This window comes from Nuphar pumila, chromosome 16, assembly GCF_984573655.1.
Source record: "Nuphar pumila chromosome 16, dmNupPumi1.hap1.1, whole genome shotgun sequence".
NCBI lineage: Eukaryota > Viridiplantae > Streptophyta > Magnoliopsida > Nymphaeales > Nymphaeaceae > Nuphar > Nuphar pumila.
Genome location: NC_143264.1, coordinates 22106974 through 22132364, shown reverse-complemented (window position 1 = coordinate 22132364; position 25391 = coordinate 22106974). Strand labels below are relative to the sequence as shown.

The 25391-nt window shown below is 38.6% G+C and overlaps 1 protein-coding gene across 7 annotated transcripts in view; it reads left to right on the top strand.

Moving 5' to 3' along the window:
- The window catches only part of LOC149813076 (putative UDP-3-O-acylglucosamine N-acyltransferase 2, mitochondrial), a 141183-nt gene extending 116019 nt beyond the window's left edge, over nt 1-25164 (top strand). The window contains exons 5-10 of one of the 7 annotated variants that reach the window (XR_016428262.1): nt 11406-11470; nt 11643-11694; nt 11866-11936; nt 12057-12169; nt 24507-24578; nt 24660-25164. Coding sequence is in view for 6 of the 7 variants with exons in the window: in XM_089991551.1 (XP_089847677.1) it covers nt 11406-11470; nt 11643-11694; nt 11866-11936; nt 12057-12123; nt 24507-24578; nt 24660-24734 (402 nt within the window). In the remaining variant the exon portion in view is untranslated. Of the gene's footprint in view, nt 1-11405; nt 11471-11584; nt 11695-11865; nt 11937-12056; nt 12170-16955; nt 17164-22899; nt 23501-24506; nt 24579-24659 lie in introns of those variants that run through there. The other 6 variants (XM_089991551.1, XM_089991553.1, XM_089991555.1 and 3 more) reach the window with 6 other exon arrangements.
- The last annotated feature ends 227 nt before the right edge of the window (nt 25165-25391 follow it).

Sequence of the window (25391 nt, the reverse complement as noted above, 5' to 3'; positions counted from 1 at the left end):
CACCAGTGGGGTGCGGCTCAGTTCGACTGGGTCCGCAACCCACGAACCCCATGCATTTGGGCCCATACGGGTCCAACCGCAGATCTAGATGTATATATATTATTATTATATTTTTATTATTATTATCATTTATTTTATTATATATATATATATATATATTAACACTCCCAATTTGGGTACGGTTTTGGTTTGGCCACACTCATGACTCTCAACCCAAATATTTTAATGAAACCACCTAGTTGGGCAATTTGGATCCGTCTGAGGATTCAATATATTACAAGCTTTAAAATACTATATTCTTAATACATTTGGTTTATTCTTCGATACAATCTTGTGGTCTTTCATAGGTTAATATAGATCCATTTACGTTATCCAAAAATTGACATAAATTAATATGGGTCCAAGATCCATTGTGCTTCGTCAATCCTTTTAATAAATCTGGTTCCAAGAATCCGAAGTTTTGATTATATGATTTGGAACCATGGATCCAAAAGAATTATTATGGATCCAACTAAATATACATTGATCCTTACGATTTCGATACAAGGATCCCGATTAATATTGAAGTTCTGTTGTCGAAGATCCAAATGTAATATTGTGGATCTGAACATCGCCTAGGCTATACCAATCTCACTAAAGTATTGTAGACCCCATATAGAAATTTTCTCATTATAATTTCGATTAAAACTTCGAGGATCCAATCCATTTGACCAAAATCTATTATTAAATATTCAATTTAAGGTTTGTAGTCTGATACCTAAGATCCGAATGGAATATCGGAGTTTTGAACAGGATATTAGGGATCCAACATTGAAGATCCAAACAAAATATCCGATATTTGAATACAAAGAACACATACAATACTAAAAATATCCTTGTACCTGTTCAAGGGCATAAATTTCAAGTTTATTTATAGGATAAAATTCATGGGTATTACATAGGCATACGCCTTTGAATGAAGTATATTTTTGTTTTACCTTTTTGTTGTGTTCAGCGAGGTGGGTCCAAACATGGCAGGCATGCTGACTTGCTTTCTTACATTAAAAGGTTGATAACTTAAGAATCATCCAATATTGGTATATCACATACAACATGCGGTACGTGTGTACATCTGATATTAGTATTTCATGAAAGCACATGCACATGAATGTTGTGAACATATGCTTATGGATGTTTTAATTCATGCACATGGTTATTCGACATATACGAGTGTGTATCTTAAAAGCATGTTAACATCATTGCAATTATAGCATGTTACAACATTTGCATATATAGCATGATTGTTCTGATTCTTGCATATGATGCATCGATGATCAATGGATCATCGTGGGCTTGGTGAGTCCTGAGCTTAGATTGCTCATTTACTTGTTTTTATGCATCGCAAAAATCACGTTTGACATTTTTCTGTATATTGCATTGTTATTTTTCCACGGGCTAAAGTACCGTGATGAACCTCACATTTGGAAATGCGAATTTGTGGTATTAATTTGGCATGCATGGTTGTGGATTGAAAAACTTGTGATATATAATGAATACATTGATATGTTCATGGGTGATCAAAGTGGATCATCATGGGCTGTAGGATGCATTGAGCCGGTGTGCTCCTAACTTTACTTGTGTATGCATTGCTAAGATCATATTTGATATTGTGGTTTTAATTACACTGTTCTATTGTTGCCACAGGTGGTAGACCGTGAAGAGCTGCGCATGTTGACTTGCGAGCTTATGTTTCTTTATTAATTTGCAAATTTATGGAATTGATTTTAATAACAAGATAAGAAAGAGAACAATGTAATTAATGATCCCTTGATGTTCCTTCTACAAAAAGGTAATCTTGGACTTAGCGGTTTGGGGACCGTGAGGATACAAAAACTCTGTGTGCATTATTGTTGCCCCTGAACTCGATATTGAGGTTCTTTTCCTGGCCACGGTTTTAGGAAGAATCCGCCACTTTGTCTGGGGGTGGTGTGTAGACACAACTGTTGTTTTGGTATACCAAGAAAAATGATACTTGTGGATGAGTGGTCCCTGGTGTCACCGACATTAGATGGGTGATCTAATGTTCTGAAAGTTGTTTTGGTCGATGGCTAAGTTTGGAACCTAGTAATAAAATACAACTTGTGTGCTAAGCTACACTGAAAACCTAACTTGACCTCAGGGATTTTACCCGTTTGGTGTATCTGCGGGCAACGATAATTAAAAAGAGAAACTTAAATTGTGTGCATTTAATAGGAACATGCATATAGAAAAGAAAACTTGACTAAAGATAATAATGTGTTCATATATGTGCGTTGAAATCATGCATATTTCTAGTATGCATTAGATCATGATATTTACTTGTTCTCTTAATTGTGATATATTGATGAATGCATGATGTTTTTTCCCTACTGCATGCTAAATGTCTATATTACTTAACTTGTGGTTCCTATTGATTATTAATCTGTCCCTCGTGCTTAACAATAGTTCCCTATTGCATAAATAATTAATTGAATTACGAATTTGTCATAAATGCATCCATCTAAATTATTGCATGAATCTTATCTGTGTTCTTTATGCTTATTTGTTTCATTAGAGGGATTCATACGCAGAATTCTTTGGATTCTAACACTCTACTTTTTGTGTTTTTCGCAGCCTCAGATGCCTAGTAGGGAGGATTTGCTTTTGAGAAGAGTCACGAGGGGACTACACGATTGCAGAACAGATTCTTCGGACGGCGTGACTCCTTTTTACTTTCTTTACTTTTATTTACTTATGTCTCAGACTCTTTACATTTGAATAAATAAAGTTTGGTTCGATTTTGGTTTTGTATGAAAGTTGAGTATAAGATCTCTTGTGGTGGTAGTTGTGTTTAACTGTAAAGGCCTCAGTCTCTGGGATTGTTTCCGCATTTGTTTTAAAAAAAAGTTTATGCACTTTTAAGGGGTAAGAGTTGGGGTCGTTATACTTTCTCTTTCCTCTTTTTTTTTTTGATCTATTTATAGGGCTCTAGATGGGCTGGAGAAGAGAGTACAACCCCAACTGAAACTCTCTTCTCTCTTAGAGTTTTCCGAAAATTTCGGAACTCTTAAGTTTGATTTTTTCAAAGTTTTATTTTATTTGAAATTCCATGCTTCTCCAACCTTCTTAGATGTTTCTAGGTGTGTTTAAGGGCTCTATTAAGAGTCCTAAACAACCCTCAAAATAAAATTTTGGAATTACATTAAATTAATTAATTAATTATTTATTTAATGTTAAATATTAAATAAATTCCTGAAAGCTTCCAAAAATTACCAAATTAACCTAGGAGGCTTCTTAACATTAATAAACCCTAATTTAAAGGTTTCTAATGAATTTAAAGTTGAAAAAATTGCTGAGCATGGATTTGGATTTGGATCCAGATCTAAGATCTAAATCTATCTCAAAAATCCAAATGGGTCTTGGGCTGGATCAATACCAGATTAATATGGGTCTTGGGCTGGATCAATACCAGATTAATATGGGTCTTGGATAAAATCCAAATCCATATTAATTTGGATCAGATCCAGTCCAATCAAATCCGAATTGACAAACTGCTCAATTTTTTGAAAAAATGTGATTTTTGGGTCAACCGTAGCCCGAATCAAGGAAAATAAAATATTGTTATGCTCAGAATTTTGAGACGCATCCAACGATATATAACTTGAATTTTGCTTCTGAAATTCACCAAAAAATCACTTGAATTTTGCTTCTGAAATTCACCAAAAAATCACTTGAATTTCGCTTGAATTTAAAGGTAAAAAATAAAACTTTTTCTCACGCTTTAAGTGGCTCATTTTGGCCTTGACAATGAGACCTTAGGTCAAGCTCGGACTTCAAAGCATCGGCCTAATATCGAGGTTCAAATGATTTTTCTTCTATACTTAACCAAATTTTCAAAAATCTCAAATTTAACTAAGTGTGAAAATACGCGATATTACAGTTTCTTTCGTGATGTACAATTTGGAATAAGTAAAATGTGTGTGATAATCTTGTTTTGATATTAATTGTCCTAAGGGTACACACAAGAGAAACATAGCAACAACTGAGACTGCCCGAGGGTTTGTTATTCTATGTATTTTGATACCCCGGACAACTAGCTGAGTCCGTTCCTAAGGGGACGATCAGTGACCGAGTGAGAATTCTCCAGAGGCATTTATGGCAAGGGATGCATCTAATTTCTGCAAAAGTCCATAGGATCTACCACCTAGGATAATTTTTGGTAGCCCCGTACCCTAACTCCGATGACCAGGGACACCGAGTCAATTGCTACTCGAAGAGCGTAGTTGTTAACAACCTGTTCATCAGAGTTTTTTATCGTCCTATCCTCTCCCTTGACGGAACCAAAGAGACAAATGGGTATGTCTGGTTCTATTTTAACTAACGACCCATTCTACATACTCTGGTCTTTCAAACCAAATTGAGCATCTTGCCTGTGAAGGCGATCATCACCATTTATGTGATTTTCTTTTAATCATCGTGCATTTTCATGCTACGAGGTTACCATAAGTCTCTCATCCAATCATCGTAGTATTAACATGCCGTGCATGTCTGATAGTACTATTACGATGAGAGGCATATCGGTTTCTCAAAAAGGAACCCCAACATCATTTAGAAATTCCAAAGTCTCGTGCTTTAGGTCAGGAATATCCGAGTTATTTCATATACCAAAACAAAGGACCAAACGTACATACCACCTAGGGCTACGTAGTCGAAGCCTTTCCGTTACGCAGGTTCTGAGAAAAAGACTCGGTAGCGAATACGCAAACACCAAAAACTTGTTTTGTTTTTTCAGACAACAAATAATACGAGCTTGAAATCTCGCATGTGAAATCCTTTTAAAAATAAAGACTTGTGAAGGATGCGCAAATCTGCGTCTTTAAATGCAAGCGTAATACAAAGTATGCAGGAGTATGCAAAATTGCGTACTTTACAAAGTTATATATATGTATATAGAATACATATATATTAAAGCATAAACCTTAGCATGTTACAGCGCGACGACAAAGTAAATGACATAAAGCAAGGCCCGATGTGTGAAATCACACATCGAGCTACATGAACTGCATAAGTGATGCACGATGTATGAAACCATACATCGGCTAAATAAATTGTGTAAGCGATGCACGATGTACGAAACCGTACATCAACTAATTAAATTGCGTAAGCAATGCACGATGTACGAAACCGTACATCAGCTAAATAAATTGTATAAGCAGTAGCCTGTGCACCTAACAGCACGACGACAAAGTAAATGGCATAATTTTAAATGGACAAGAATACACAAAATTGCGTCCTTGAGTTAAAATATATACATATATATGTATATATGTACATATAGGTTAGAAATATCATGTCATTTGTCCTCGTATGCAACTTTTCCCTACCTCGGAGATGGTCGGACTTACTGACGATTCCAAGCATAGGTTTTTAAGGGCTCGTGCCTTGGTAAGCGTGTTGCGTCCATTGTGCCAATGTGGTGCGTTAAAAGATATTTTATCGTGCTGCGAAACAAATGATACAACAACTTAATTTAACAGAATAAGTGATCCTTGTGTCACAAGGGTCGAACCCGAAACTAGTTCGAGCCGAGCTCGGTACAAGAGGCAGGGGTAAAGCTCGACTGAGTCAGGCTCAATTTGCTAACTGAGCTGGCTTGGTCTAAAAGCAGAGACCGAGCTGAGCTCGGTTCTAGCCTAGCTTAGCTCGGCAGGCTAAGCAATCAAAAGAAAAAAAACAGGACTGGGTGGGCTTAGTCTGAAGACGGGAACCGAGCTGAGCTCGGTAGGCTAAGCAACCCAAAACAAAAAGGGGTGGCACGACCTCTCGTCTGGCTGGGACCCAAAAGAAGACCGAGGGTATGCAGCTGGACGGAGGTCGATGCACCATGGCTAAACCGTGAGGAACGGTGGCACTGGGCTATCCGGCGGCCTGAGAATACACAGAGGAAAGGAGGAGAGTCGCGACTCCTGCATCCAACAATACAGGTGGTAGGCGGGCCTCTAGTTTGTTCGTGCAATGGACGAGCAACAGAGAAGTCAGGCTGTGCCGACAACTGGGTGGCGTCCCTGTTTGCCGGGCGAAAACAGAGAAGGGAGTCTGGCCTCTTGGTGGTTCGAATTAGGGGAGGACGGTGGGTGTTTCGGTGGTGGTGATATCACCATGAAAGGGCTCAGGGTGGTGACAGTGCCACGATGGAAGCTACATAGAGAGGGGTGGGGCTCACGATGGCTTCGGCAGGCGGCTGGTGCAGATGGTTCTCAAGCATGAATCGTACCGAAAGAAGGCTCGTTAGACGACAGCGACAGGTTCTTTCCCCGGAGGTGCACAGAAAGGCACCGGTGGGTGATGTCGGTGCAAGGGGTGGTGCCAACAAGGACAATGGCGTCGATGCGGGTGGCACCTGGTGGGTGCTACCATCAGTAGGGAGGGGGTCAGATGACCCCTTCTATGAAATGAAGAGAAGAGGAACATGGTGGAGGAGCTTCAGAGTGGCGATGGTGCCACTATAAACCCAAATGAAAAAGAAGAAGGGGGGGGGGGGGGGGAGGGGGGAGAAGAGGGAGGAGAGAGAGAGACGAGGGGAATGAAAGGCGAGAGGGAGCGTACCAGGGGGTATCGGGAGGGTTTCCGACGAGGGAAGGGGGGCTCCGACATGAACAGGAGAGAGACGGGAGGGGTTTCGGGGTGCACAGGGAAAGCGCCGGGTCGGGTTGTGCTTCGACATGTGGAAGAAGAAGACAAGAGGGGGGGATTCCGGCAAGGGGTTGGGGTCGAGCAAAGAGAGGGGGATTCTGGCAGGGGATCGGGGTCGAGCAGAGAGAGTTGGGGGCAGGAGGGCCTCGATGTTTTTTATAAAAAGAAAAACCCTCTCTGGGGATTTAAATAGAACACGGGGGGGGGGGGGGGGGTGGTAAAGAGGGGGGTAAAGACTCGGATCTGATCAAATTCAACCTGGATCAAAAACATATTTTTTTTTTGAAATGCACAAGTCTTACAATCTACCCCTCTTAAAAGAATTTCGTCCTCAAAATTTCCTTCAAAGGTTATCTGCAAAGATCATATTCTAAATTAATTGGGGTTAACGAGGATGCACAATGTGTGTGATGCAACTTTTCGTGAAAGTATTTTAAAAAGGTTTTTCAATGAAACTCGTTTGTGCAAACCGTGCATCAAATTTCAAAGTTCCGGTTCACACTAATGGTAAAGTCCGAGTCGAACACAGAGAATGTGTTTAAAAGTTCTTTTGTACCCCACACAAAACAATCTTTATTGCCCTTAAATAAAAAGTAAAATAAAATATGTTACCCTCTGCGGAGGGCTCAAAAATAATAAAGAGGCTTATTACAACCCAATGAATTGAAATGGCCAATGGGCCCAAAAAGAAAATAAAAGTCTACAGGGCTCTTGTTGCTCGCAATCAGACTTCCTCGTTCGCACTGGCACGACCTTCGCTATCGTGCTTTTACCCCAAGAGCGAACCCACCTGCAAAAACACACAAAACGAAAACACAAAAATGCACACAGTTTCTAAAACAACCAATGTTAGTCTGCAAATAATTAAGAGCAATGAAAACTGTTAGAATTGAATAACTATATAAAAGAAGCAAAAGAGTCTAAACTAACATGCATTGAAATATTAAACTAACAAACTAACAAAACTAAAAACAACCTAACTAGAAAAGGGATACTAACTAGCTAACTCACACAACCTAGATCTCATCTGGTTAAACAAATTAGGTCTGGCCCGATTGAGCAGTGACCAGGCCAAGTCCTATGCACGAATCTGGTCTGTGTGACAGATTCAGCCAGCAGGTTGATAAAAAAAATTTGGTTAAGTCCACTCTGCTGCTGCTGGTTGAAGAGACCAGCACATTGGTTTGGGCTCGATTTGGCCTGCTTAGACTAGATGAGACTCTGATAATTTAAATAAAAACACTTAACTCTACCACAGTTGCAAAGAGAACCTAAGTATGCTCATTACCTAAAGGGCTCAAAACCTAAACTGACATACTAAATTAAATAAAAAAAGACTACCAAAAGGGAAATGCAGAGAGCATATAGCGTGATTTTTGCTTGAATGGAGTATTTATCACCCAGAAGATGATGCAACGCTACTCACACTGGTCTCTGTGTGTGTGGTGAATCCAACGAAAGCACGGACAACTTGCAGTACGATCTGCTGAAATAAGAGATTTGTAGATCGTACTGGACTACGTGTGACAGCCAACCAGTCAGATCAACTTACGTGATCTGTGGTTCACGCTGTTATGCCAGCACAGTGATTTGATTCACGCTGGTGCAGACCAGGGTTACCGAACCCGAACCCGAACCCAAGTTAAAAGATGATTTGCGCAGATCGGATCTGCATTGACAAACCAATTTGTGCACTATAAACTGGGTGGGCCGAGTTCTGCTACTCCACGTGGATCTGATTTGATCAAAAGAAAACTCAGATCTGATTAAAAAACAAAATTCAGATCAGATTGGATCTGCGTGTTCTGCCAACACGCAGTTCTTCCTGCGTGTTCAGATCTGAGCAGATCTGCGTGACTATGCTGGTCACACTGATCTGTCCAATGACTCTGATCAAATCTGTCAATAATGGCAGATCTGGTCAGAGTTCACGCTGCTTGATCTGCGTGTGCACACCCTCTTCAAAATAACATACTGAATAAAAAAATGCCAGAACCTAACCATGCGATGCAACGAATTCAATTTGACTCTAATCTAAATGCAGAAAACAAAATAGGAATCAAACTACTCTAAATGCAATGTTCGAAAGACTAATTATATGCATTCTAAACAAAAAAAAAAATTCTATGTGCAGAAAAGTAACGAGAAGGGGGAGAAGTGACTCACCTTGCGGATCGCCTCTAACGGAATGGTTGAGAAGAGAGCGGTCTTCCGATGAGATTGCACGTGTACCACCACCCTCCGATGACGAGGAGAAGAAGACGTCGGCGAAGAAGAGAAAGAAAAGAGGAAAAAGAAGAATAAGGGAGAGGGATCCGGCTGGGGAAGAGAGAGAGAGAGAGAGAGAGAGAGAGAGAGAGAGTAGGGGGGCATGAATCCCAATGAGGAAGACGCCCCCCCCCCCCTCCCCTCTTTATTCTATTTATAGACCTAATTTAGGGTTAGTGGGGTTTTAAGAAAAATTTTCTAAAAAACTCTCTAATCTTTTAAAACTTTAAATTCATTGGACTTGGATTTTGGATCTAGATCCATATCCAATATCCATATGGATCTTAGCCTGGACCTGATCCTAATTAATATGGGTCTTGGACTGGGTCAAGATCTATATTAACTTGGGTCAAACGGATCGGATACGAGCCGATTCGATTCAGAACCGATCACATCGAGGCAGGTTATTTTTTAAAAAATGTGATTTTCGGGCCAACCGTAGCCCGAATTCAGAAAAATAAAATATCAATGTTTTCAGAATTTTGAGACGCATCTAATGATATATTACTTGAAATTCGCCTATGAATTTTGCCTGAATTTAACCTGAATTTTGCTCAAATTTCAAGGTAAAAAATAAAAAGTTTTACCAAATCTTAATTGGCTCATTTAGTTCTTGTCAATGAGTCTTGGGCCAAGCCCAGACTTAGATGACTCCATCTAAAATCGAGGATTTCTATCGACTTTATGAAACACTTAGCCAATTTTTTTGAAATTTCAGAATTTAACATTGTGGAAAAACACATGATATTACATATGTTGTTATAATAAGAGTGCTATCTATATCGCCAACAACCACACATTTCACGAGAGAACCAAGCACATTGAGATGGATTTCCATTATGTACAAAAGGAATATCTTCAAAGCGTCATTGATTTGCCTTATGTCACATCAAAGTACCAATTGACAAATTTCTTTACCTCTCTCAGTTTTTAGATTTCACCTCCTTCTTAGCAAACTTTCAGTTATCTTACCGTAAGTTTGAGGGGAGTGTTAAATTGTATATATACATATAATGTATATATATACTATATATATGTATCTATATGTATACATACCTATGTATGTATACGTATATATGTATTATATATGCATATATATATTTTTATATTTTTCTTTTATTTTGTATTTATTTTAGAACATTTGACTAGTCAACATAGTGTTGACTAGCTGTTGGAGCTTGTCCAACGACTACAAATAGAGTCGTTGGACTAGCTCCAACGTCTCTTTTGGCTCTCTTGTGTATATAAAGGGGGTGAACCCCTTCATTATTTTTAATGCTTGCATATTTTATATGAACAATAAAATATTATTTTTAATATTTGTGCCTTCTTGTGTGCATCCCCTTTTGTGGGATCTGCTTGTCTACTTTGGTTATTGGTGAATTTTTGTTTACGATCAAAGGCTCTTTGTTTCTTCACATACAACTATATTAGTATGGCTAAGGCATGTTCTCATGGACGTGAGAGTATCTTTGATTCAACCATCACGACCTTTTTGTGATAATAAAAGCCCAATATATTTTGCAAGTAATCGAATGTTTTATGAATAGACAAACATATTGAAATGGGCTGCCATTATTTAAGAGAAGAATATCTCAAAGGAGTTATGTCATTACCATATGTTTCTTCCAAGTTACAGTTATTTGACTTCTTCACCAAGTCACTTCCATCCCCTATATTTTATTTTCTACTTGACTAACTCTTGATTAAAACACCGTGAGTTTGAGGGAATGTTAAATATTTGGACCCACAGGATCCAGATCCATTTCTTTGTGTATGTATCACTTGTAGGATATTTGGCATTTTTTTATTTATTTTTGTATATATTGGTTTCTCAGGGGTGCTTTTGTATTTTTATCCTTTTTGACCTCCTTTTGTTTGAGCCATTGTAGCATGGTTCTATATACCCACCACGGCACCACCTTGCTATTGTAATGAGATGAAGTTACGAGCCCTCACATTGTGTTATCTCTCTCTCTCTCTCTCTACCCCTTTGTGCTGCGATTCAGCATAAACAAAAATAGCAGCATGTTCTTTTTGTACTGTTTGCTAGCCTTAGTGATGCTTAGAAGATATTTTAGTGTAGATCTCATGCTGCTGTGAGTACAAGCAATGCCAAAATGTCAGCTTTGCAAGTTTGAGAAGCTTTACATCTATATTAACTGCTTTGAAAGGTGAAAACGCAAGTTTCTTCTGAAATAAACTGAGCAAGGATGGTGTACCCATCCACCTCAGGGATGTGTATCGAAGGACATTAAACTGTAGGTTTGTTGTTTTCTAGATGTCTCCTATTATAATTCTCTATAGAAATAATGCTGAAGGTCTATGAGGAGGTCCCTTCGAATAGTATCCAGTGAAGTCCACAACATACTGATTGTTAGGACCTTAACATCCCGATGTATCACTTTTCCTGATGGTACACTTGGTCCTTTGATGTTTTGATGCAGCTATTGCGAGCAAGAATAGGGAGCCATGTGGAAGTAGGTGCCAATACGTGCATTGACAGGGGCAGGTGGGATGCTACGTGGCTGCATTTATATGATTCAGATTGCATATTGCACTAAATTTTGTTTATTTGATGCCAAGTTTGTGAAATGAAGCATATTTTGTTTCTTTTTATTTCCAGAGATTCTGAGTTATCAATCTAACATTGATATGATGCTGCCTCTGCATTTGATTTGCAGTTGGAGAGATACCATCATTGGGGATCACTCAAAGATAGATAATTTAGTTCAGGTGGGTTTCTTTTCCCCTTGTGCCATGTCATTCTCTGTTTATTCTAATAATTTTACTCGGTTTCTGAGTTTTTGTAAGTTAATATCTAGTGAGGCTTTTGTGCATATCCCGTACATCTACAGCTACCATTCATTATTTTTTGTTGGGACTGAATAAAAGCTTCCAATGCAGATAGGACACAATGTGGTCATGGGAAGGTGTTGTATGCTTTGTGGTCAAGTTGGAGTTGCAGGTTCTGTAACGTATGTTATCTTACTTTAGAATATTTGAACTTTTAATGGATTGACTTAGTTGATTGTGCTCTAGGATAAGTTCTGCAAATTGCAGATAGGCTGATATCGAACCCCTTTGTTTTTTTGTAGGATAGGTGACTATGTCACTCTGGGCGGCAGGGTAGCTGTGAGAGATCATGTTTCTATTGCTTCCAAGGTATCACAATCTCTGCAGCCCAGACATCTGCAAGTCAAGGTGCAGGGTATGCATATTGGTTTCATGGAAATATATGCCTTCATACTTGGGGCATTTGCCCCAAGTCAGGTGCAGGACTAAAGCATATTGCCAGGAGGTGAATTCTTGCCTTGCATTGTGCCCTAGTCTCATTTTGTGGCTAAAGTGGGAGGCCAACCACTTGACCCAAAATGTAAACCAAGGGGGCACACTAAAACCAAAGAATGCATCTCAGAAGACCAAACACTAGAACTTTTGATACTTTTAAACCAATGTTGTCAGGATCGAATCAATTTGGTCCACTGATTTTCTTGAAAATAGGCTTAATCAGGTTTCTTTTTATTTTTTGATGTTTATGATAATTATAATATTTATTGACTATTATATTGTTTAGGCATTAAAACATACTTTAGAATTTGTTTGGACCCTACAAGTGATTATTTAGTTTATTTTTGTATTTTTCTTGATTTTTTATTTTTTTTAAACTTTAAAGATTTAATAGGCCGATTCTCTGAATCGTTCTGAAAAATGTTTCAGTTAAGAAACTGATTCTGACAATATTGTTTTAAATTCCTGATGTGTTGACTACTTGAACAGTTGAACCTGGTAGTCTTGTGCTCACATTGACGAGTTCCTGCAAGGCAACGATGTATCACCCTAAGATATATCGTCTAGGACTTGTTAGACAAAGGAGACTTGCAACTCATTGAAGATGAGGAACATGCCACAAAGAACAACGATATGGGTATTTATACCACCCTGTTCCATCAACATGAGTAGGAAAACAATCTAGAAGCAGTGCACTCAGAGAAACAGTCATAGCAGACTTTGCATTATCGGTGATCAAACATCATGATACTTGCTTAGGTTCATGTCAGCGAAGAGGGCAAGAAACAATACAAACCAGTTCTAAGATGGATTACCGTCCAGTTGTCAAGGTGGGACAAGTAGAACAGAACAAGTCGAAAGATCGTAAAGAAGTCTACGTGTATTTGGATCAATCCACGGGGGAAGTCTTTAAACTAGTCAAAAGAGTAGTGCCCAGAAAAAAGAGTCACAAACACTACCCTCTCTCTCCATCCCTTCGGATTGGGGCTTGACAAAAAGGGTCGGACACATCACCCGTTTCAGACAAATATATCAACCAGAATTGTAATATCGTGTGTTTTTCTATCATTTTAAATTCTAAGGTTTCTGAAAAATTGACTAAGTACTTTGAAAGTCGATAGAAATCTTCGATTTTAGGTGGTGTCAACTAAGTATGGGCGTAACCTATGGCCCATTGATAAGACCTAAATGAGACAAATAAGATTTGGTAAAACTTTTTATTTTTGACCTTTAAAATTGAGCAAAATTTGATCGAAATTCAGGTTAAATTCAGGCGAAATTCAGATGCAAAATTCAAGTAATATATCATTAGATGCGTCTCAAAATTCTAAAAACATTGATATTTTGTTTTTTTGAATTTGGGTTACGGTTGGCCCAAAAATCATATTTTTCAAAAATAACCCGCCTCGATGTGACCAGTTCTGGATTGGATCCGTTTGATCCAAGTTGATATGGATCTGGACCCAGTCCAAGACCCATATTAATTAGGATCTGCTCCAAGCTGAGATCCATATAGATATTGGACATGGATTTGGATCTTGGATCCATATCTAGATCCAAAATCCATGATAAAAGTTAAATTGAGTTAAATTCCAAGTTAAAAAGGCTCCCAGAGGGGAGAGATACCCTCTGGAACTCTCTGAAAATTTATTATTTAATAAATAATTAATTAAATATGAAAAGTTAATAAATTCCAAAAATTTATTTTGGACATGGCAGAGTTCTACATTTGTAGAACTCTACCTATTATATTAAAAATAATAGAATACTAAATTAGTTAAAAAGGAGAAAAGAGGTTAGAGATAGAGTTCTACACTAGTAGAACTCTATCTCTAAACTAAATGAGAAACCCTAGAGGGGCGTCACCCTCTAGAGGAGCCCGCAACTATTTAAGACTCAAAAAAAAAGCAAGAAAATAAGAGAGAGAGAGAGAGAGAGAGAGAGAGAGGAAAAAGGGAAGGAAAGAAGGAAGAAGAAAAAGAAGGAGAGGGAGAAGGAGAAGGAGAAGGAGGAGGAGGAGAAAAGATCTCCTTCCATTCCGGGCATCCGATGATTTTTTCGCTCTTTCTCCATCTCCGATCGAAGGTACGGGTTCCTCTATCGATTCAAATAGGGAGAAATAGCCTAAATCAGATTCATGTGATGTTTTTGGAAAAAAAGAAAAGAAAAGGGAGAAATTTGATTTATATATATATATATATATATATATATATATATATATTCTTTTTCTGAGCTGTCAAATGAAATGTGTTCTTAAGATGTCTATTAAATGTGTTCTTTTTTTGAGATGTTTTCTTTTTTTCGAACTGTCATATGAAACGTGTTCTTAAGATGTTGTCTATTGAATGTGTTTCTTTTTGAAATATCATATTGAATGTTCTTTTTTTTTAGTACTGTGCGTGATGTTATGGGGTGCCGATCAGACCCGAAAGTTTATTGAATCAGGTACTGATCAGACCCATAATATGCACAGAACTGGGTGCTGATCAGACCCGAAAGTTCATTGATTTTGGGTGCTGATTAGACCCATAGTCTGCATAGGACTGGGTGCTGATCAGACCCAAAAGTTCATTGATTTTGGGTATTGATCATATCCATAGCATGCGCAGGACTGGGTGCTGATCAGACCCGAAAGTTATTGATTTCGGGTACTGATCAAACCCAAAATATATGTAGAATTGGGTGCTGATCAGACCCAAAAATATACTGTTTTCGGGTACTGATTAGACCCAAAATATACGTGCATAAGCGGGTGCTGATTGGACCTAAAAATGTACCATTTTCGGGTACAAATCAAACCCAAACACATGCGGTATTGGGTGCTTATCAGACCCAAAACATATGCAGTTTTCGGGTGATTGATCAGTCCCGAATACATGCTGATCGGACTGGGTTACACGAGGATATTGATAATTATGTTTGCACGATTGTCATCCAATGTTTATATATGCGCTGAAAATCAGTGATGGTAAAAAAAATGATTTTGGAAAGAACTATGTTTGAATAGCTGTATGCACGTATGTTTTCATAAATATGCTTCAGCCGAGCATTTTCAGCATGTTATTTCTTTGCATAGATATGCATCAGTACAATATTTTCAGCATGTTATTTTTTTGCATATATATGCATTAAACATGTAATTTGTTCGACTTTCGGTGGGCTGTTGTAGGGCAGACCAATGCTACATATTTATGTGCAGCATTATCCGTTGTCCACCACCTTTGGGCTGCATGTTTTTTGCATAAGAAACATGCTGCTAACAACATGCTAATGCTGTCTTGTGTATTGTAGCAACATAGATATGACTCGAAGGTTATGTTATGTATCCTGAGCATGCCCAAATTGGTTACATGAATGGCAAGAATGTTTATTGGTTTTGTATGATCATGCAAATGAATATTATGTTGGCATAGATGTGCATATCATGAACACAAAATTTCTGAAGTTATTTTGATCTAAAATGATCATGTGCATGTTGGGATGTTATGCATACAATGAATTATGAAATAATGCATGTTGTAAGCATTTGTTAGTATGCATATGCAATTTGTGTTGTATGTACATTCTTGTTGTGTATGAATGAATGTACATTGTGGACATGTTTCAAAAGTTGTGTGTGTTCATGTTCACTGAGGATTTTGCATAAGATGCATCAGTGGTCAGATGTGAACCACTGTAGGCCAGGCGCATATGTTGCATCTCCTTTCCACAGTGTGGGAATCCTGGATGGCGGTTTTAAGAAAACCGTGAGGATACTAAAACTTCGTGTGCGTTTGTGCCCCTAAACCCGATAGGGTGGTTTACCTCCCAGCCACAGTTTTAGGGAGTTTTCAGCTACTTTCTCTGGGGGTGGTCTTGTATACACAATTATTGGTATACCAAGAAAGTGGCATAAGTGGATGTTGATTTCCCTGGTGTCTCGACATTAGATGTTGATTTCTAATGTTTCGATGAATGATGTTGATTCCTAATATCAATTGAGGAACAAGTGTAAGACCAATAATAAAATACAAATTGTGTGTTAAGCTATAACTGGGAACCTATCTTGGACTTCAGGAATTGTGGTGTCTGTTTTGAGTATCCACGAGTTTAATGAAAAGTGAAACTAAACTTGTGTGCATTTAATAAGGACATGCATGCAAAAGAGAACTCTGATAATAACTTAATAAATTGTTCATGCATATGCATTGAATCATGCATCCATACTGTTCTGCACTAGTTCATGCATTCTTACTCGTTCTGTTTCATGTGAGATATTGTTATTGCATGATACTTGCTTTTAAATGCTTGAATGGTAGATGAATTATGTGATTGTTATTCTTATATTTCTCTGAATGTCTTGCATGAATTTGATTTATGCTTTTTTTTTTGCCTATTTTGGATTAAAGAGAACTCTGATAATAACTTAATAAATTGTTCATGCATATGCATTGAATCATGCATATGCATTGAATCATGCATCCATACTGTTCTGCACTAGTTCATGCATTCTTACTCGTTCTGTTTCATGTGAGATATTGTTATTGCATGATACTTGCTTTTAAATGCTTGAATGGTAGATGAATTATGTGATTGTTATTCTTATATTTCTCTAAATGTCTTGCATGAATTTGATTTATGCTTTTTTTTTGCCTATTTTGGATTTTTAGAGGAATTCGTACAAAGAATCTTTGATTCTTACCCAGTATTTCAAATGTTTTTCTTAGGACCTGGAGCTCAGTGATTCAGTGATGGGGATGACTGCTACAGGAAGCCTGCGAGATCGCGTGACTTTTGTTATTTTTGGACAATATGGCTCTATGAGTTCATGCTTTAATTTATTTATGTTCTATGACATTTATTTATTTGGTTAATAAAGTTAGCTTTTTGATTAGTTGGTTTAATGTAAAGATCACTTGTGGTTTGGAAGTTGTTAAGTCTGTGTGGCCTTAGATCCTTGGGTTTTGGTTTCTGAAATTCTTTAAAAAAAAATCACTTTTCACGGGTTTGAGTTGGGGTCGTTACAAGAACACCTTAAAAAAAGGTGCTCCCCTTCTCCCCTATCAAATGGGTTCCCGTGCACGACAAGTACCAAAAAACGAGATTCCAATTACTCTTGTCAAGGCAGAGTCTACAAAAAAAACACAATTTGATCTACAGGGTCATCTGTCCAAGATCACTGCTCCAATATTTGTACTGGAACTGATCATAGTGTTCGAAGAGCATCGTCTAGCGCTAGAAGGTATCGTGCACAAAGTCAAAATCTCTCCAGCGACAGAACCAGAGAGTCTAGCAGAACTAGTGTCCCAAGTCATGACCCAAGTGTCAATCACATTCTCAAATGATGACTTGCCAAAACCTGTATTCCCCCATAACAAAGTGTTGCACATCATTATCCAGATCGAGGGATTCTCAATCCCTAACTACCTGGTGGGTGGTGATGGAGGTCTCAATATTTGTCCCTACATAATCATTAGAAAGTTGAACATTACCCGGTCTAAATTTGAAGACCATTGCATGCAAATGAGTGGTTACAATGGGAACGTCACAACATTAGGGACAATAATACTAGATGTAGAAATTGGACAAATATCCTACCTGACCCTGTTTCATGTGGTGGATATCTCTGCTTATGGGGCGGCCCTAGATCCACGAATTGAAGGCAGTCCCATCCACTTATCACTAGCGTGTCAAGATGCCATGAAAGGATCAAATCATTGTTATCTTTCCTAACAATTCAACCATCAGAGTGGCTTAACCCATGATCCCTTGATTGAACATTGTGGATCTCCGACTGGGTATGTTTTTGAAATGGGTCTGAAAACTGAATTTGAATTTAAGAGAGTGTAGGGAACATTCTTCAAAGTAATGTGCCTTTCCTTCTCTGTTGAGCAGGAATCAACCGAACCAGGAACTCTTGGTCTTTGTTTTTGGAGCAACAATGTTGTAAAAGTTTGTATCTTGTATGCAATCCTAAAAGAAAATGAGCTTGGCTGTAGGAGCCACCAAAACTCAGGAAAAGACACGAAATAAGCAATATACGAATGTTAGGGTTATCAAGACTTAGAAAGAAAAACACATGAAATAAACAAAATACGAATCTCACCTCAGGCTTAGGTAGCCCTTTCTACGGTTGACGAGCACAATTAAGCATTGACGATACTTCGGCTAGGCGTGAGCTCTAAAAGAGGCTGAGACAAGATATTTGGGTCCTAGACTAGGCTAGGGGGACTTCATTGACTAGGCTAGGTCGGCTAGGCTAGGCATTGTAAAGAATTGGACAAAGTAAGAATGCAGGCACAAATGAACTCCAGATACTGAAATAAGGAGGATGCCTCTTTATTTATAGTTTTTAGGCAGATCCAGATACGTTTTCTGCGTATTCAGGATCCATCTAGATGGATGGATTCTAAATGGTCTGCTTTTAAATGAAAGGCTCAGATCTGTCTAATGTTTATTGCCTTGGATGGAGGGTTTTATCTAAGTAGAGGGGTTTTGAGAATTTGAAGATTTTCAATTCCGAGTTTGGAAGGCTGAAAGGGCAGAATCTATCCAAAAGGATGCACAAAAAGGCGTCTGGCGACAACTTTTGTTGACAAGTTATCCCGGCGAGGGAGAGAGACAATGAGGGAGTCAGGGTCAGGGGTTTCAATTTCTTTTTAAAAAGAAACCCCCCTTGGGGGTGGGGGTGGAATGTCGACATCCACCCGAATCCGAGTTGGATCTGGTCGGATCCAACCTGAATCCATTTTTTTTTTGAAAACCCCTTAACAATCTACGGATTTTACATTCTACCCCTCTTAAAAGAATTTCGTCCTCGAAATTTCTTTCAAAAGTTATCTGCAAAGATCATAATCTAAGTTAATCAGGGTCAACGAGGATGCACACACTCTGTGTGTGTAAACCCAAACCCATAAGCTCTTAAAGTGATCAAGACAATTCACAATGAGTTCCTGGGGAAAGTTTTGGGCTAACCACTTGGTTGAATAAAATTTATATGTGATTTCATTGATTTAATTTTGTTTGGCAAAATTTGCAATTTTACTGTATCACAAAAAGTCTTAACCTATGACTATTTGAGTGTCTACTCACTATTTTCCACTTGTTCGGTCATGGTGGCATAGATACGGTCTCTCACTACTTTGGTTGCTGCAGAGGTTGTTGTTGTTGTTGCTGCTGACCTTTACCTGCGATTCGTCTTTGCCAATCTGTCGCCTTCTTGCGACATTCTCAGATGTAATGCCCCATCTTTCCACAATATAGACAACCTTCAGTGTCTCGGGTGCATAGCTGTCTAGGATGAACATAGTTGCACTTTAGGCATATCTGATTTGGCTATTGTTGTGGCTCATTTTCCCTATCTTGTTTTGTTTTTTGAATGAGGTCTTTGCATTTTGCCATTAGCAGGTTGTCGTTCGTTGCCCTCATAATTCCCAATAGACTTTTTGTTTTATCCACCCTTAACTCCCATTCCTCAAGGCCTTGCACAACCAACTGTCTCTTGTTATGACTTTGTTTAATCTGGGGCCCACCTTATCACACAAGATACAATCATCAGGATCCTAGGAGCACATTTGACCCGAGTGGGCTTGATGGCATTGACGGCATTCCATCCTGTTACCAGGTCATCCTAGGTTGATGTTTTCGTAAGCCAACCTATCCACCCTATGATTCATGTTCTGGACAATCGTTTGAAAGTTGTTCAACTACTCCGGTCAAGGCATTTATTGTCTCGACCATCTCATTGTATGACATCTAAACCAAAATAAATTTTCTTAATCAGGATAGATAAAAAAAATGGTGAAGCAAAATACTCATAGTGCGTTGCAGATGTCGGATGATCAAGCATCACTATATTCTCTGTCGCTCTGATACCAAAGTTGTAACACTCCAAAATCCTGAACTTACAAACTTTTAGGAAAAATTTAAAACTTGGCAATCAATCCTTTTTTAGAGTTTAAAATGGCAGTTGAGCGAAAAACAGTGTTTGAAAGAACAAGTCAACGAACCTTGGGCGCATTACAGGCTTCATAATGGATTTGTATCTTCGTACAATCATTGAAACCGCATAGATTCAAAAAAAGGTTTTTGATAATTAGTGTTTACACAAAAAGAGAAATTTCAAAAGAAACCCTTATACTAAATTGTGAAACAATAGAGAAAGAATGTGATCTTGATATCATCACGTCATCGCGCCATCACCTGCCGCATCAACCTAATCATCACCTGTATCTTATAAAACCAGTCAGACTTATGAAAGCCCGGTAGGTGCATAGATATCAAAAGTCAGAACAAAACTAACATATGCGTTATTCCTTTTCGCGACATGCAATTTCAGAATAAGTAAAATGTGCATGGTAATCTTGTTTCGATAATTACTGACCTGTGGGTATGCACAGGATAAACATAGAATCAATTGGGACGGTCCGGGGGTTTATTATTCCATGTATTTTAGTATCTCGGACAAATAGCCGAGTGCGCTCCTAAGGGGACAACCAAATGACCGAGAGAGAATTCCCTAAAAGCATAAATGGCAAGGGATGCACCCAAACTTTCGCAGAAGCTAATAGGATCTATCACCTAGGATAATATTTGGTAGCCCAGTTCCTTAACTCCGATGACTGGAGACACTGAGTCATTGTTACTCGAGGAGCGTAGTTGTTAACAACTTGTCCATCGGAGTTTTTGTACCATCTCATCCTCTCTCTTGACAAAACCAAAGAGACGAATGGGTATATTAGGTTTTATTTTAAGTGATGACTTATTCTAAATACTCTAGTCTTTTAAACTAAATCGAGTATCTTGCCTGTGAAGGCGATCATCTCCATTTATGTGATTTTTTTTAATCATCGTGCATTGTCGCACTACAAGGTTACCATAAACCTCCAGTTTAATCATCGTCGTAGTAACATGCCGTGCATGTCTGATAGTACCACTACGATGAGAAAGATATTGCTTTCTCAGAAAGAAACCCAGACAACATTTGAAAATTTTAATATCTCGCCTTAGGCTAGGAAATATCCGAGTCATTCCGGATATAGAAAAGGACCTAACGTACGTACCACCGAAGGCTACGTAGTTGAAGCCTTTTTATTATGTTGGTTCGAGGAAAAAACTCAGTTGTAAATATGCAAACACAAAACACTTGTTTTGTTTTTTGAGACATCGGACAATAAGAGCTTGAAATCTTGCATGTGAAATCTTTTAAAAATCGAGTTTCGGCGAGGATGCACAAATCTACATCTTTAGATACATACTAGCATAAATCTAAACTAGACAGGAGTACGCAAAACTGCGTACTTTATAAAATTATATATGTATATAGAATACATATATATTAAAGCATAAGCCTATGCACATTACAGTGCAACGACAAAGTAAATGACATAAAGCAAGGCCTGATGTGTAAAACCACACATTAAGCTAAATTGTACAAAACCGTACATCAGGCTAAGTAAATTGTGTAAGCAGGAGCCTGTACACATTATAGCGCGACGACGAAGTAAATGACATAAAGCATGGATCGATGTATGAAACCACACATCAAGCTAAATAAATTACAGAAAGCTGAAACCTGTGCACATTACAACATGACGACAAAGTATATGACATAATTTAAAATGGACAAGAATACGCAAAACTGCATCATTGAGTTAAAAGCATGTATATATATAATATAAATATAATACGTATAAGTTAAAAGTATTTTGACATTGTCCTCGTATGCAACTTTTCCCTACCTCAGAGATGGTTTGAATCTTTGACGGTTCTGAGTGTAGGTTCTTAAAAGCTCGTGCCTCGGTAAGTGTGTCTCGTCCGTTGTGCCGATGTGGAGTGTTAAAAAAAATGATTTTATTGTGTTGCATAAAGAATGATATTAAAACCTTACTTTAGCGGGCAAGGTGACGATTAACCAAACCCAGTTCGAGCCGACCGGACCGAGTCGGGCTCGATATAAGAAATCGAGTCGGCTTCGCTAGCAATCCGAACAAGGCAGAACACGGCATAAAAAGTCTGGCTTGGTTCGGCAAGGAATTGAGTTGATATATGGTGCGCACAAGTGGGCCCGGAGTACTGGACCAACCCGGGCTGCGCTCAGTGATAGCTGAGTTTTGCTCGACTCGACCATGCTTGAGACAACAACAACACTAGGAGCTGCTGCTATTCGAGTGCAACTAAAAAAGGGGATGGAGGGACAGAGGGCATGTTTTCAAACAGAACCCCTCTCGTCAGGGGTTTAGTCGAGAGAAACAGAGAGACAAGGGGGAAGGCCTGGCCACGACTGTCGTGGGCAGCCGAGGTGGAAGGAGAGAGGGGCGAGACAGGAGGGCGGTGCCCTCTCGTCGATCACAAAGTGAGAGGGAGAGTGAGAGAGAACTTATCGGTAGAGGGAAATTTTGGCTTGGTGGTCCCGTCGATCAGATAGGAGCGTAGAGAGAGAGAGAGAGAGAGAGAGAGAGAGAGAGAGAGAGAGAGAGAGAGAGAGGGGGGGTCGGTCTTAGCGATCCTCATGAGGGAGAGAGACGAGGAGGGAGTCAGGTTCGTCGGGGGTTTCGGGGGGGGGGGAGGTGGAATGTCGACATTCCACCCGGATTGATCGGATCCAACCTGGATCCAAATTTTTATTTTTATTTTTTTTGAAAACCCCTTAACAATCTATGGATTTTACAGGGAGTCTGCGCTCATTGACGCAACCAGTCAAATGGAATCAAATCACAAGATCGGGATGTACGATGGATTACTAGTCAAAACCAGAAGCAACAAGGATGTCGGGACCAAAAATATTGAACCAAAAAGCCAGGTCAGCATCGTGAATCTTGGGAAGAACAAGGGGCAGCAGCCTGGACCATTGCAGAGTCAGAACCAGCAAAAACCCCAAGGACAATATAGATAGCAACACAGAGAGTAGAAGCAAAGACTCCCTAGTTCGAACTGGAACCCGAATTAGACTAGGGACCACAAGTTCACCCATTTCTGTCAGTCCCTTACAGAGGTCATGGAATCATTGTTAAAGACAAAGATCATCAAGCTCCCTGAGGTCCCTAACCCTCCACAAGTTAAAGGGAAGGACCCTACAAAATTTTGCAATTTTCATCAGATCATGGGGCATGACATTGGGTCCAACAAACTATTCACTGAGTATAATATATTTTTATGTAGGAGTAGATTTGCAATGTTGGCCTGGGTATTCATTCCTCCATTTTGTGGCATGATTTCATGTGTGTACTGTCTTACTCCAGGCACGATCTAATTAAGATGTACTTTGTTAATCCTAGTTATGGTTTAACAACAAATATTCTAGTAAAGCTTTGTGTATTGCTCCTCACACGAGGTTATGAGGGACCAAGTTACTCTTTCTAAAAGCTAAGCTCTATTCTCTTCCTCTTCTATTAGAAGAAATTAATTTGGTACAAGAACATGAAATATTGGATGGATACATGTGATCCCTTCGAAGTACTTTATTGTTTTCACTTTTGTTCTATTTGCTGTTCTTATTTTCCCTACTTTTGTTGGTCTTTATTTCCCTCCTTTGAGATTTGAGAATACTAATTTTATGTTCTTCCTGTCAAAACTGCATCTTATCTTAATTTATTTCTCTTTTACTATTTTTTCACCCACTCATCGTATCTTTGTATTTTCTTTACAAATGCTAAGCAGCTGATGTCTTTATTTTTATTTTTATTATTTTCCTTTTTCTTCAAGAAATTTTTTAACCTATCTGAAAGAAAGATCATTTTTTCCACACAAAAAAATCTATCATAATATTCTCTCCCAGTGTTTGTAACAGCAGGCACTAAGTCATCCTCGTATCTGACATTAAAATGATCTAGCATTAAGTTCAATTTATTGTATTTTCACGTTAGTAAACACTCAGTTTGATCACCTTATGCTGTTTAGAATTCCATCTCTCTAGAACCCCAATCTCTATTCATCTTTTTCATCAGTTATAATAAATTAGTAAAAGTATTAGGTATATGTTTGAATTATTTGAAAAGTTTGACATATATATAAATATAAATATATAATATATCATATATATATATATATATATATATAATGTATGCCCAAAAATGTCTTTGTTACATCTGCATCTTGCATCTGTAATGGTTTTTACTGAATATTTGGCTGTTTGGCTTTCCTGTGCACACTTTTAGGCTGCTATCATGCTTTTGTTCTTATCCAACTGAGATGTGGCCTTCCCTACATGCTAGAGTAGCAGAGAATTACTACATATATTTTTAGCCAATTTCAGGAAGCATTTTTTCTTTTTATTACAGGTCCGTCTAGCAGCTAATAGCTGTGTCACAAAGGACATTCTTGAGCCGGGTGATTATGGAGGATTTCCTGCAGTAAGAACTGCCCTCCAACAATTGTTATTCCAGTGTGTCATCAAATGCTAATTACTTCAATAACAAATACATTTTTTTCAGGTTCCTATTCATGAATGGCGCAAACAAATCGCAAAATTGCGTTGGTTATCCAAGACACATCAATCATGGAAATAAGCTGATCTTGTTTTCACTTGTTCTTCAGTGTTGCTTAAGGAACGTCCTTGTTCAAATTGGCAACCACCTTTAGGTTCTTCTGTTTACCCCCCAACACCCCCCCCCACCCCCCCCACCCACACACACACACACACCTGGTGGGCAACCCAAGTGGCATTCGAACTCAAGACCTCTCAAATATGATGGTGTGACGGGACCATCATCTATCTCAATCTCTTCAATTCAACATCTTTGGTGTTTGGTGCATACTAGGAAGCTGTACATTCTGGTGTGCTTTTGAAATCCTGCTTCAAATTTTGGAGATCTTTTACATTATAAAAAAATGAATACCCTGGTGTGAGCAACAAAAAGTGGCTTCCTTCCCCCTCGGCCAAGAACATTGTATTTTTTAGGGTGATTCAGTATCAATGCATTTTTTGGGTTGCGTTTTAAAGCTGAAGATGAATCAGCGTAATGCTCTCTCTCTCTCTCTCTCTCTCTAGGGTGCTTCTATGACAGTACTGCTTACTGTGGTACACACTTGATTCACATAGATCTAAGCTCCAACAACAAAATCTAACCATTGGATCATGCTTAGCATATGCTATTTATTATTTTCACGTGTTAAAGTTGTCTCAAATATGATGCTGTATACCATTTTTAAACCACCCTTATTTT